General features: G+C 36.4%; 1 protein-coding gene across 10 annotated transcripts in view; it reads left to right on the top strand.

Moving 5' to 3' along the window:
* LOC135197838 (ninein-like protein) overlaps window positions 1-14,853 on the top strand; it is a 255,706-nt gene that overhangs the window by 170,533 nt on the left and 70,320 nt on the right. For all 10 annotated transcript variants that reach the window (XM_064225001.1, XM_064225005.1, XM_064225003.1 and 7 more), the window contains one exon: window positions 598-724. In XM_064225001.1, coding sequence (XP_064081071.1) covers window positions 598-724 — 127 coding nt within the window. The remainder of the gene's footprint in view (window positions 1-597; window positions 725-14,853) is intronic.

The raw sequence follows: 14,853 nt of genomic DNA, 5'->3' as shown, positions 1-14,853 counted from the left end.
CTGATTCAAATATTGTAACAATATTTGGATAGCAAACAAAATGTTTTAACTATGCATTAATCTCAGTATATTAATTGAAACTAGGTATTAACCAGGTCGTATTTAAGCAAGTTAAAATATTGTAATTTAACAGTATTTGGTCAGTAAGTAAATGTTTTAAGTTGATATATTAATAGACACTTTAGTATCCCGAATCTTCTTTTTATTACCTCTGCTGTGTCAAGATTCGTCTTCTTTTCCTCCTAAATTTTTGTTGCTCTTCCCACCTGCTTTTCAGCTTCCCACCTTATCTATTAGTAAATCTCCCTGTCCTCTTTAACACCTAATTATAGTAGGTAATAATTTGTTTTTGCAATTATTTCAGTTTGCCCAATATTTCATATGAATTTAGTATAGTATACCAATTATTGAATAGTTTATCCATATAGTATGTACAAATATGGCTAATAATTGGGTATTATCTCTGCAACATCAATTTAATGATTGATTTCAGTTTCATTGAGGTTTTATACCCATTTTAAACACAAACTGTTTTATATAAATATACTTTTGTATGTTATTGAGTGTTGTGGATTGAAAATAAGGTTGATGTTTCAGGAGTGTGGCTGGAAAGCCTGTGTTGATGATGAAAGGCAGAAAGCTGCCCAAGAATGTGGGAAACTTCAGGAGCAAATATCATCTCTTACTACTCAGCTTCATCAAGCTCAGCACCAAGTTAATTCAGGTTTGAAATTATTAAAGTCTTTATAACATAAAACCATGATTTTACAACAAATGCAAGGTTTTGGGCAAGCTAGTTACTAACAAATAGCTTTACTCCATACAAATAAATTCATCCGTACCTGCTTGAAAAAATTTTGAAAATAGAAAAGTTCTGCTATGTATGCCCTTCATTCTCCATCCCGAAGAGTATGCTGAAGAAAGGCAGGAATTAGTGACTAGAGATTTTTTATTATTGTAAAAGCATTGTTTCTTTCATCTTAAATAGCCAGAATCGCTATTTCTTCCCTCTTAAATAGCCAGAATCACAAATTAGGAGATAGAACGATGAAGAGGAGTCCAGGAGAAAAGGCAGATCAAAATGCAGGGTATCAAATATCTAAAAATGGTGATTGGAGGAGAAAAAACCCCTCCCAAGAAGTTAGAGTTGAAACTACATGTTCCTTCTTCTTGTATAACACACTCCACTGCGACTTAGGCCAGGAACAACATTCCAGACAAGGATTAGTAATTGTATGATAATTAGCACAGCACCTACTGCACGTTGTATGAGGGTCTGTGATAGAAGCAGCCAGAAACCTTGGGCACAGAAATCCCCAGATGCCCGGGCACATGCGTTGACGAGGGCGTGGAGACTTGGTGGAATCCATGATAAGCAGAAACAATCACACACAAACACACTGAAAAGATAGAAACATGGGCACAAATAAACCAGCTTGGAAGGAGAGCAAAGCAGTAGCGTCTTACTCTCCAAGGTGGTTAAGGAAAGACTGGATGCATCATGGGGTGGTGTGTGGTCTCTGACCAGCTATCACTTTGTATGTGCAGGGGTTGCCAGATCTCACAGATTCCTTGCTTACAATCTTTGATTGTTTTTAACTGGTTACCAGCTAGCGCTTGGAAAATATCCCATTGTTAAGACCCCTGGTTTGTTGTCATATAAAAAATTACAGTCTTTGTAAAGAGGCAGATTTTTAATGATAGATATAAACCAAAAATAGTACTTTCCAAAAATAGTACTTTCCTTCTGGCTTCATGTATGTGTCATAATAACTCTCACCCAATTAATAAAACCTGACCTCCTAAGATTATTGGTTCCAACAAATAAGCATGAAAAAATTTATATGTAAAACCATTTAAAGAGAATCTCACAAAGGTGCTTTAGTAATGCCCAGTGCCCACTCTTAGAACAGCAGAATGTATATCTTGCTACTGCCTGAGTGTTAGTTCAGAGAGACTTGCATTGGAAGTTCATGATTCTTGCATGTGGCAACATGTCTGGATTGTGGAAGCATGTGAGTAATTACTGACTTGAGAGGAGCTCAATATGAGCCTAACCTATGTATATAAAACATTTCAGTTATGTATATTGTCTAGGATAAACAAAATTTATGTCACTATTGGGAGTTTCAAATTTCTGAGATGGAAAGATAGCCAGTAGCCCTAGGAAGCTGGTGTGACACTCCATCTGAACAGGTGACCATTTTCCCACTAACTGACAATTGTCTCAGTGGCCTCCCCAACCTGTCAAGGAGGTATCCGTATGTATTATCACTTGTACAAATGGTGGAGTCAGGTGTAACAATGGAGGATATACCTTTTTCTGTGATTGTCCTAGATTTTGAAAGCTTTGAACAATATACTAGCTTTCAATGGAACTACTTACCTAGTAGCCCAGAATTTTAATTCATGAAACATTAAAAATGTGATGATCATATGAACAGTTATAGCCATGACAGAAAAACTGGAGATGCCAATTACTTTTGTCTTACATATTACCAAAACAGCAACTAAAGATATACAGAAGCAAGGGCATATATATATATATATATATATATATATATATATTAATATATATATATATATATATATATATATATATATATACACACAGTGGACCCCCCGTATTCGCGTTCTCCGGATTCGCAGACTCACACATTCGCGGATTTCTCTCAGGAACGTTTCCCTGCATTATTCGCGGAAAATTCGCGCATTCGCGGTATTTTTCTATGAGAAATATCCACAAATTCCTGGTTTTTGTGATCAATTTCATCATAAAATGCACTTTTTGTGATAAAACTATTAAAAAAACCAAGTATGAAAATTTTTAGTGGTTTTTCTTAAGTTTTAACTAACGAAATAGGCTGTTTTTAGCGCTTTTATAGGGGTTCCAAACATTCGCGGATTCTAACTATTCACGGGGGGATCTGGTACGCATCCCCCGCAAATACGGGGGGAACACTGTATATATATATATATATATATATATATATATATATATATATATATATATATATATATATATATATATATATATATATATATATATATATATATATATATATATATATATATATATATATATATATATATATATATATAATATATATATATATATATATATATATATATATATATATATATATGTATATATGTATAAGTCCTAAGGGAATACAAAAAGTTTGGGAGGTCACAGAACGGTCAATGAATTAACATCAAAATCTACTTATTGTTAATCCTCTTTATTCTATTCTATCTTTCAATTCCTTCTGGTACATGTTTTACTACCAGGTCAAAGCAAATAATTCTTGACTTGCATTAATATCTTCCAACCAGATTAACTGAATCAAAACAAATTCTAACAAGTTCCTGGAAATAGTTTTGTTGCAGGTAATATTTGGCTTTACGTCCAATGTATTCTGTGGGACTTTTCACTTAATTGTAAGAATAAAGCATTATTAGTCTGACCTGTTCTTACTGAGTATTTGTGTCATTTTAATCTGGTGTTCAATTCTTTACTGGTCTGACCTAGGTAAAATAAATCACATTCAATACATGGAATTTTGTATATAATATTGCTGTCTTTTTGGGGGCTATTTTTTATAATCATGCTTTTATAATATTAAATATGTGAAGGATACATTTGAATTAAACAATTTTAAAAGGAGGGTTTACAGTTTCAAATCCAATAAAATGTGGCAAACAAAGGGTGTTTGAGGTTGCTTCTATTTTCATTCCGATTTTCCATAGGTCTTAATAGCTTTATTGTAACAAATATTCATAATATTTTCCATAATATTTTTCTAGTTTTTTAATGCTTGATCTAAAAACTCAGGACTGACTATTTGCAATCCTCAAAGAAACATTGATGAGAAAACTGACATTTTGATATTTATTTGATTTCTTGAATAATAGTGCATATATGTCAAATTATTTGTCTTTTTCATATAAATACTAACTACAATTACATATATATAATAAGATATCATGTAAAAGACAGAGTGAGATAGAGGCAGTACTTGCTACTTTGAAGTCAACATCACAACTAGCTCATGAGCTGCCTGCTTCTTGATTTTAGCCTGTCTAAAAGTTTCCATTAGTGAAAATATGGGCTATAGAAGTAATGGAAACTTTCCCATCGGATTCCTTCAAATCGATGGCACGTAATATTGATGCTCACCATGAGTGATCCGTCCACCACCCAAAACCTGTTAATGCTACTCATATAAGAAGGTCCATCCATTAAGGGTTAAGAGCACTCTATGACTTTAGAGTGGTGCATAAAAGTGCAAATGGAAACATTGGAAGGCGTCAACAAGTCACTTCCCACTGTAACTTCATTATTACATAATAACACTTTCTGTGTAAGGACCTTTTTGAGAAATATGTTGTAGTTAAAAACAGGAAAAAGGGGAATTCAGGAAACAAAAACCTGAAACTTCCCCTTACCCAACCTAAGAAGGAAGGCTTGCTATGATAAAAAATCCTGTAAGCCTTCAGTCACCCCAAAAGTTTTCCTCAAAGACAGGTAGGTGGTCAGAAGGGACAACTTACAAAGGGACAACAACAGCGAGAAAATCTTTTTCACAAGGTCCAAAGACCCTCTTAGAGGAAAAAGAAAAGCAACACCTGGAATGCCTATCAAGGGCAAAGGCAGAGGAAGAGGCAGATACCAATAGGAATGGTAAGGTTGGGGGTCAATTTTGGTGACACCACAGGCAATGGAAGTCTTCCCCTTGGGGACGCATTATTTTTAAATGGAATTGGGCAGAATGGTCTCATCCTGTAAATGGGTTCTTCCAAAAATCAGACCATTTGCTGGCTGGATGGTTATGTGCAGAAAGGCCCTGTTAATGGGCGCTATAGAGAAACAATAGAGAAACATGCGTATATTCGCCACCAAGCACATCTCTTGAAGTGTCCCAAAAAGGATTCCTTCGAACGAAGAGTGATCCTGGACCTATCAACACTGATGAACAAGCATATTGTTTGCCAAAATTTCTGGATAACTACAGTTGCCTTAGTACGTTCAGTCCTTCCAAAAGGGACTTGGACAGCTATAGATCTGAAAGATTAAGAAATTTTACAAAATTAGTAAACAGTAGTTGGTCGAGAAATTAGAAATACAACTAATAGTCTACCTAGACAACAGGAATACAACTAATTGCCTACCTTGACAACTGGTCGATCTGGGAGCCCACAAGAAGTGTCCTTGAAAAGCCTAAGAGTGGTGGTCCACAGACTATAGTCAAAGGTTTCATAAAATGAGCCTTGCATGGCCTAGAGTTTCCAAATGGCAATTAGAACATATGACAGGCCTGTTGCAATTTGCATCTATAATAGATCTAATAGTACTCAGATTGCAACAAAAGAATGTGGACAGATTCTGGCTATCACATGCAAGAAACAAGATGCCTCATTAACAGGCTAAAATGACATTGGGAGGAGTGTCAGGTGGTAGGGAGGTGGCCAGCTCCTGTTAGGAATTGTCATAAATTTCCTGAAGCTGATGGCTGTCTTTTTGTCTCTCAAAAAACTCAAACTGCCAGAGGAGAGACACATTTGGTTGGTTCTAGACAGTATGGCTGCAATGTCCTACATCAAGAGGTCTAGATCATATTCACCTCTCAGTATGATAATGCTAGCCATCCTCTGATGGCACAAGCAAGGAAGTGGCACTTGTCTGTAATTCACTTCACGGGGTCTTTCAGTGTAATAGTAGATACCCTATCAAGGAAAAGACAGCCTCAACAGAGTTGATGTCAGACAACCACTCTTCAGACAATAGCCAACATGCTTCCACAACTGAAAGTGGACCTGTTTGCCACATATGAGAATCACAAACTGCTAGTTAAGCATCAACGAGAGATGCCTTCCTACAATATGGGAACCAATGAAGAACAACATGTCTTTTTCCTCCATTGTTCTGGATTTTGAAGGTATTGAGCAAACTCCTAACCTTCAAAGGAAACAACTTACTTAATAACTCTAAATTGGCCAGACAGGCATTGGTTCCTATTACTTTGACAATTGGCAAAGAAATAAATTCAACTACTGTCTGCTGTTTTATCCCAGGTAGTAGGAGGGAAAGTTGTTTATGGATCATTTTTTTTATGAGCTAAGACCTTCACGGGTGGATTTTTAAAATACAGTACAGTAAGTCCTCGGGTTACGCCGGTCTCGACTTACGATGTTTCGTGGTTACGAACGCGCCCCCATAAAAATATAAAAAATAATATTTTGCGTCGTTCCGTCTTACGCGGTTTAGCGTCGTAAGCAACGTAAACAAACGCGAACTAGTTCCGGGCGCACGGCGGAAGAATACGCTTTGTGGGGGAGAGGATGGCGTCGCTTCGCTACGCTCATTCCTCGCCCATACGCCATTTTGGTTGTTTACACTGCCTCTCTCTCCCTCGTGTTGTATCGTTTTTGTAACTTTTTGCTCTTTGTTATGGCTCCCAAGCGCAAGGCGGACTTTTCTGATGGTAGTGCATCGAAGAAAAGAAAGGCCATCACCATGGAAATTAAAGTGGACATTATAAAGCGATCTGAGAAGGGAGAAACGCCAACAAACATTGGCCGCTCGCTTGGCCTTAGCCGTTCGACCGTTGCTACCATTATCAAAGATAAAGAGCGCATCGTTGAACATGTGAAAGGATCTGCTCCTATGAAAGCGACAGTGATAACTAAGCAGCGTAGTGGTCTAATAATTGAAATGGAAAGGTTATTGGTGCTTTGGTTGGAAGACCAAAATCAACGGCGTATCCCAGTCAGCCTTATGGTGATTCAGGAGAAGGCGAAAAGATTGTTTGAAGCGTTGAAAAAAGAAAAGGGGGAGGGAAGTGAAAGTGAAGAGTTTGTGGCTAGTAGGGGTTGGTTTATGCGATTTAAGGCTCGGGCCAATTACCATAACCTTAAAGTGCAAGGTGAAGCTGCTAGTGGGGATGAGAAAGCAGCGAGTGAATTTCCTAAAGCGTTGTCTGAGATAATTAAGGAGGGGGGTTATTCTGCTCAGCAAGTGTTTAACGTAGACGAGACAGGTTTGTTTTGGAAACGTATGCCTAACCGCACTTACATCGCCAAGGAGGAGAAGTCAGCACCCGGTCATAAAGCCAGCAAGGAGAGGCTAACTTTACTTCTTGGGGGTAATGCTGCTGGCGACTTCAAACTGAAGCCCTTGTTGGTGTATCAGGCTGAAAATCCAAGGGCACTCAAGGGCATTTGGAAGGGTCAACTACCAGTAATTTGGAAGTCCAACAAGAAGGCATGGGTGACACTTGCAGTGTTTGAGGACTGGTTCGTAAACCATTTTGTTCCAAGTGTGGAGCGGTATTGCGCCTCCAAGGGTATCCCCTTTAAGGTGTTGCTAGTGCTGGACAATGCCCCTGGACACCCTGCCCAGCTGTGAGACTTCAACCCTAATGTCAAGGTGGTTTACCTTCCACCTAATACCACGGCCCTTTTATAGCCTATGGACCAAGGAGTGATTGCTTCGTTCAAGGCCTACTACCTACGAAGGACAATTGCTATGGCTTTACAGGCAACTGAAACCAAGAAGGACTTGACTCTGAAGGATTTTCGAAATCCTACAACATCCTTGATGCTGTAAAGAACATTGCTAATTCCTGGGAGGAGGTTAAGCAAACAAACATGAATGGTGTCTGGAAGAAAATTTGTCCTCAATTTGTGAATGATTTCCATGGGTTTGAGGACACAGTTCAGCTAGTTGTCAAGAACGTTGTTGCCCTGAGTAAGGAAATCAATTTGGAGATGGAGGTTGATGATGTTACAGAGCTGCTGGAGTCTCATGGCGAGGAGTTATCTGCTGAGGACCTGATACAACTGGAGAAGCAGATGATAGAGGAAGAAGAAGAAGCACCCACCCCAGAGCCTAAGGCTTTCACAAGGCAGGACTTGACAAGAGGTTTTGCGGAGTTGCAGCAAGCGTTGTCAACTTTTGAGGCTCAGGATCCCAACTTGGACAGGTTCACTAGGGTTTCCAGAGGCGTCATGGATTTGATGCAGTGTTACAAGGAGATCTTGGATGAAAAGAGGTCGCTCTCTGTTCAGACTAACCTGGAGCAGTATTTTAAGAAGGTAGAGAGGCCTGCAGGAGATCCTGTACCCTCTACCTCAGCTGCCTCTGCTAATCCAGACTCGCCTGCCCCACAATCTCCAGCACCTTCTGAATGTTCTGCTAACCCAGACTCACCTGCCCCAGTATCTCCAGCACCTTCTGTAGGTTCTGCCTCACCTAAAGACTCACCTGCCCCAACATCTCCAGTAGTATGTTCTGCCTCACCTCAAGAATCACCTGCCTCAGCATCTCCAGTAGTATGTTCTGCCTCACCTCAAGAATCACCTGCCTCAGCATCTCCAGTAGTATGTTCTGCCTCACCTCAAGAATCACCTGCCTCAGCATCTCCAGTAGTATGTTCTGCCTCACCTCAAGAATCACCTGCCTCAGCATCTCCAGCAACTTCTGGAGGTTCTTTTTCTCTTCACTAACCTCCCCCAGTCTCTCCAGCACCGCAGCTTCCTCTCCAGTGTGCAAGCCAATCAAATTAATAAAGGTAAGGAATTGTTCTCTCGTTGTTATTGATAGGTATTTACATTAAATCATGTGGTATTTTTCAATGTTCCGACTTACGCTGAAAATCGTGTTACGACGCATCTTAAGAACGGATCAACGTCGTAACTCGAGGACCCCCTGTATCTACCCAGAAAATGACTCCAACATTGCTAGGTACCTAGTGCAAAAATTACAGACTTTATATTTCCAGCAATACCAGTCTGTATGGAAAATATGGTTGGACTATATCCATGCTGAGAGCCCAGTCAGAATTTCTAGGGAAACAAATTTTCTTATCCCTTTTTGAAGACAATCATGACATACATGGCAGCATTAGTAGAACCATTGCTTTATGGATTCAGGATTGGCTATAATAAAGAAGTTTTCACTTCGCTTCTATGGTCCTTTGCACTACAAAGACCTGCTCACGGACACAAAGCCAATTATTGTCACGTAAACAAAACTAATTCCAGGAACTTGTTAGAATCTTTTGATTCCGTTACCCATGGTAAATAATTTTAATGTAAGTCAAGAATTGTTTTCTTTTGACCTGATAATACAAGATATGTTCCAGAGGAATTGAAAGATAAAATATAGAAGATTATGCCAATAAGTAGATTTCGATGTTAATCTGTTGAACATTCTGTGACCTCCCAACCATTTAGTATTTCCTTAGAACTTACACCAACCATATATATATATATATATATATATATATATATATATATATATATATATATATATATATATATATATATATATATATATATATATCTATATCTATACTATATCTATATACCTCTATATCTATGTATATCTATATCTATATATATATAATACTATATATATATATATAATATATATATATATATATATATATATATATATATATATACAGGCGGCCCGCGGTTAACGGCGCAATCACTCAACGGCGAATCGGTTTTACGGCGGTCGTCAAAAATATTCATTAAAAAAATAAGGCATTTTAAAGGTATCTTTACGGCACAAATTTCAGTTAACAGCGCCGCTAGCGCCGTTGTCTAACGAGTCCATACATTTGTAGAAATGCCGTTCAGACCATAAAGGTTATGCAAATTATATTAACAAATTTTATGGAGAGTTATTACGTAGGTATTAGGGTAAAATATATGCCTCTGACGCTGTTCTATGCCGAAAATATCGAGTTACATAAGTGCAAATTTAGCTATGGATGTGTCGATTCATAAATGTTCATGCTTTGTTTAAAATGTGTATGAAAATGTATTTCGTGAAAGGCATTTTTATTTCTGTACAGAAATATGATACAAAGGCAGCTTTTGAAATTGCCCTTCACGTTATCAAATACGATATTTTTTCATGTTCTTTCTTGTAAGCCGCCGCCGTGCCGCTCTTCCAAAAAATATCGATTTAAAAAAGTGCAAATCATGCGATCGATGTGTCGATTTTATAAATGTTTATGCTTTTATGTTTAAAATGTGTATGAAAATGTATTACAAATAGGGTATTTTTATTTCTGTGCAGAAATATAATAAACAGGCAGCTTTTGAAACTCCCCTTCAAGTTATCAACTACGTTGTTTTTTTTTCAAGTTCGTTCTTGTATGCCGCCGTCTGCCGCTCTTCCGAAAATATCGAGTTACATAAGTGCAAATTTAGCTATGGATGTGTCGATTCATAAATGTTCATGCTTTTGTTTAAAATGTGTATGGAAATATATTACGTGAAAGGCATTTTTATTTCTGTACAGAAATATGATACAAAGGCAGCTTTTGAAACTGCCCTTCACATTATCAAATACGATATTTTTTCATGTTCTTTCTTGTAAGCCGCCGCCTGCCGCTCTTTCGAAAATATCGATTTAAAAAAAAGAAGTGCAAATTAGCGACCGATGTGTCGATTTTATAAATGTTTATGCTTTTATTTTATGTTTAAAATGTGTATGAAAATGTATTACGAATAGGGTATTTTTATTTCTGTTATCAACTACGTTGTTTTTTTTCAAGTTTGTTCTTGTATGCCGCCGTCTGCCGCTCTTCGAAAATATCGAGATAAAAAGAGTGCAAATTTAGCGATCAATGTGTCGATTTTTCAAATGTTTATGCTTTTATGTTTAAAATGTGTATGAAAATATATTACGTAAAGGTATTTTCATTTTTGTACAGAAATAAGATACAAATTAAGGCAGTCTTTGTAACTACGCTCCATGTTGTCAGGGGATGGTTTTTCATGTTCGTTCCTGTCCGCCAGTTCCGAAAAATGCATTGTGTTATTTTATTAATTATGCATCTTTTCCATAAATCCTTTAAAAAGTTATACATTATTTCACTGTATCCAAGAATATTGTATGTATTCTCATATTATTGTATTTTAAAATACTACGGCAAACTTAAGCCCGTATTCCGCTGAGCGGCCAATGTTGTGGTTTGAAATCAGCTGATGAATACGAGTTTTGTTTCACCATAACGCAATTCTGAGCGAATGCTCTTGCTTCTAGTTAGCATACGCGAAATATCTATATCTTGACTTAAATGAGACAAAGTTATTTTTCCTTATACAGCTTGTTTTTAGGTGGAAATATTTATTGAATATGTCTCGTTGTGAATGTGAACTACTATTTTTTTCGTTAACAGATTACGTTGGCGGCATGTTTATTGCGTAAAAAATTACGTGATTCAGTTCGCAATAATCCTTTATATCATCGTAATACGAACTTTTCGTTATTTATCTTATATCGGTCGTGAAAACCCACAGTAAAAACTGTGTTCTTTCAAGCACAGTAGTTTTGATTAAAATGATTTTATCCCAATTTTATCTACAGTTGTGTGTGATGGCAGACGTTTACTGCATTTTTTCCCTTTTTGCCGATGTACGATAATAGTCATTAGCAGCTTGAACAGTTTTCTCAGCTTCAGTTATAACTAGGTTTAAATTTAACGGTATATTTCCCGGTTGATCTTTAATCTATATTGATCTCTGATCTATAGCGAATAAAGTTATTACATTAAGATATCTCAGTTCTATTCTATACATAACGCCATTTATAACAAATATGGCAATGTTGCACTGTAGTACGATGATCGAAATACAAGCCAAACAGATGTTATCCAGTTCGGTTGTACAGTGGGGCCTCGTTACCCACGGGGGATAGGGCCCAGAACCCTCCGTGATAAGTAAATACCCGTGTTATCCTGATACCCCCCTCAAAAATTGCTTAAAACTGCCTACTTTAATAGTTAACCCACCCAAGACCACTATTCCAATGTTTATAACTGCCTACTTTAGTTCAAACACCAAATATGTTTTCAACTATCACCTAAAACTAAATTCAAGACAGTTTTAAAGTTATTGTACAAAATTAGCCTTAACAAATAAATGTAGTAGCCTATATGTACTACTGTACATATGTAGCCTACTAGCCTAGGGATTACAGCTAGAAGCCTACATACGCATGGTGGGCCTCTTTTTTGTTTTTTTTTACAAGGAAAGAGAGGATGAGTTGGTAAGAGAACTATCAAAATTATGTAAATCATATGGTACTCACCAACAATATATGTTGATAAAAGATGGCGACGATTTTGCAGTGCAATCCAGTAAATATCGATAACGATAATGCTACCAGCAGTATGCAGCGAAACATCTCTTCCCTTCGTCACAACACTTTAATATAGTATTCCATGTAAAAAACCTCATCTGACCTTTAGGTGTCTTTCCCATAAGAGTAAAAGAACCGGCTTTTGGATGCCAACATAATTAACTCGTTTATTTATGGGTACAATTTAAAGAACGCGCGCACACCACATTTCATAACAACAACAAACAAACCTTGGACAAACGTGAGTAGGCCAGTGTTGCCAACTGGGAATGGCAATTTCTTGCTAGATTTTGTTCCATAAAAGGCTAAAAAAATCACATACCGTATATACTCGAATAACGTGCAATCTCCCATATCGTGCGGACCCCCAAATTTTCACCAATAAACAGTGGTTTTGTGTTTTGTCATGTATCTCATGTATCATGCAAAGTTCATAAGGTTGGTGGTTAGCCTGCTAATGGCCGAGTCATTCAGATGTGTGCTGATGCTAGTCAAGTTACGGTAATTTTCTTATTAATCTTGAGAATTGAATAGAAAATCTCAAGATTAAAAAAAAAATCCCCAAGATGATAAAAATTAATTGTAAAAATAACAGCCTCGAGTCCTTAATCATTCTCTCTCTCTCTCTCTCTCTCTCTCTCTCTCTCTCTCTCTCTCTCTCTCTCTCTCTCTCTCCTTCTCAGGAATAAATACGTACGTACTGTAATTTGAGTCTTTCACCAACGGGTATCAGTAAATGTGTAGACATTGTGTGCGTGTTTAAAAAAATGTGCAGTACACACACATGCCGATGTTTCTGGTTTTTTGGAATTTTTCAGATTTCGGAAATGTGAGGTCAGATGCATAATCAAACAAACACCACTACTGCAGCAAAAACATTTTTTTTCCCTTTATGTTTTTCATTATTGTTATTTATTAATTACAGTTTATTTAGATAAATATTAATATAATACTGTTAAATGAATGTGAGATAATTAAGATCACCTATAATAAAATAGTGGGACATTAATACCATATGTTCACTAATAGGTATTATTTTCAAAACAAAAACATTCCGTTAAAACACAAAAAATATATGTAAACATAACAATCAAAATATAATAATGTTTTGCAGTTCAACTTGTGAATTTAACAATAAGTATGGACTATATAATATATTTCACCATATCGATCTTGAAGTTGAAGAGTCGTAAAATTCTGAGGATGGTCCGGGAAAAGGATTTGTACTTTGTGATTACGTATCGCTACAACACCATGTGGTATTTCATACCACTATATTGATGACGCATCGCTACGAGACACTGGTGTTTTTCATACCACTATACGTTAAAGTTAAAAACATGACATAGAATCGACTTTGCGACTTCGTTCACTTTGATATTTTTAACGATACAATAACTATCATTTGTACTACTAAAACCATCTTCACAAAAGTAATTTTTTGTAAGATATGTGTTGTTGCAAAAGCTAGCTTATACATAAAAGGCTTTTATAATTTAAGTCATCTTAGATATACATATGTACCCAAACTCATTGTGGGGAAATTTACTACTGTTTCCTCGGATATTGAAATACTTTAGCATCATTCAAACACTTTAAATAATATATGCATAAATACTAGGCTATACATATTTTACATCGTATACAAATACTACATACAGTTATATACACATACTTTTATATACAAAGTTAACAGTTATATACACATACTTTTATATACAAAGTTAATCATATGAGTAGTGATCAGACGACAGCTGTGCACTGGACTACGTACGTACTACTTGACAGATAAAACAAACAAAAATTTTGATGTTGTTAGTCGCCGGGATAGATTAACATTTTTCCAGAGATTAAAGAGCTGAATTTTGTTTTGAAGGTATGTCAACCGCGTTATTATATTATTGTTTTCACGAAGGAATAATTATATAAAGAAAATTATTGAGTAATTTTTGCCGCCAGCAGTCAGAAAATCACGAACATGGTAACGTTCAAACCTAGTGCCATCCATGGCATATGTCTATAAATAGAACAGAAGCAGAGGGCAGTCATTGGATAACAGATCTCCATGGCTACCAACCAACCAATCAGGTGTTAGTTATACTACTCTGTAATTTCTTAGAATGAACGTTTACACACACGAAGCTAACGATGATGTATGTGTTTTGCATACAGTACGTAGTTTTAGTTTTTATTATTAGTGTAAGTATTTTTACTGATTTCATGAGAATAGAATGATTCCTTCTCATTACTTTGAATGCAAAATGGCTTGAAGATTCTTCCGCAAAAAGAAGAGAGAAAAAAAATTTCCTTAGAAGATGATACCTATTTACTAACGCAGTTGACATACCTTCAAAACAAAATTCAGCTCTTTAATCTCTGGAAAAATGTTCATCTATCCTGGCGACTAACAACAACAAAATTTTTGTTTGTTTTATCTTCCAAGTAGTACGTACGTAGTCCAGTGCACAGCTGTCGCCTGAACACTACTCATATGATTAACTTTGTATATAAAAGTATGTGTATATAACTGTTAACTTTGTATATAAAAGTATGTGTGTATAACTGTATGTAGTATTTGTATACGATGTAAATATGTATAGCCTAGTATTTATGCATTATATTATTAAGTGTTTGAATGATGCTAAAGTATTTCAATATCCGAGGAAACAGTAGTAAATTTCCCCACAATG

Source organism: Macrobrachium nipponense, chromosome 21 (genome assembly GCF_015104395.2).
Source record: "Macrobrachium nipponense isolate FS-2020 chromosome 21, ASM1510439v2, whole genome shotgun sequence".
NCBI lineage: Eukaryota > Metazoa > Arthropoda > Malacostraca > Decapoda > Palaemonidae > Macrobrachium > Macrobrachium nipponense.
The sequence above is the reverse complement of the archived record's forward strand: the minus strand, read 5'-3'. Positions and strand labels throughout refer to the sequence as shown.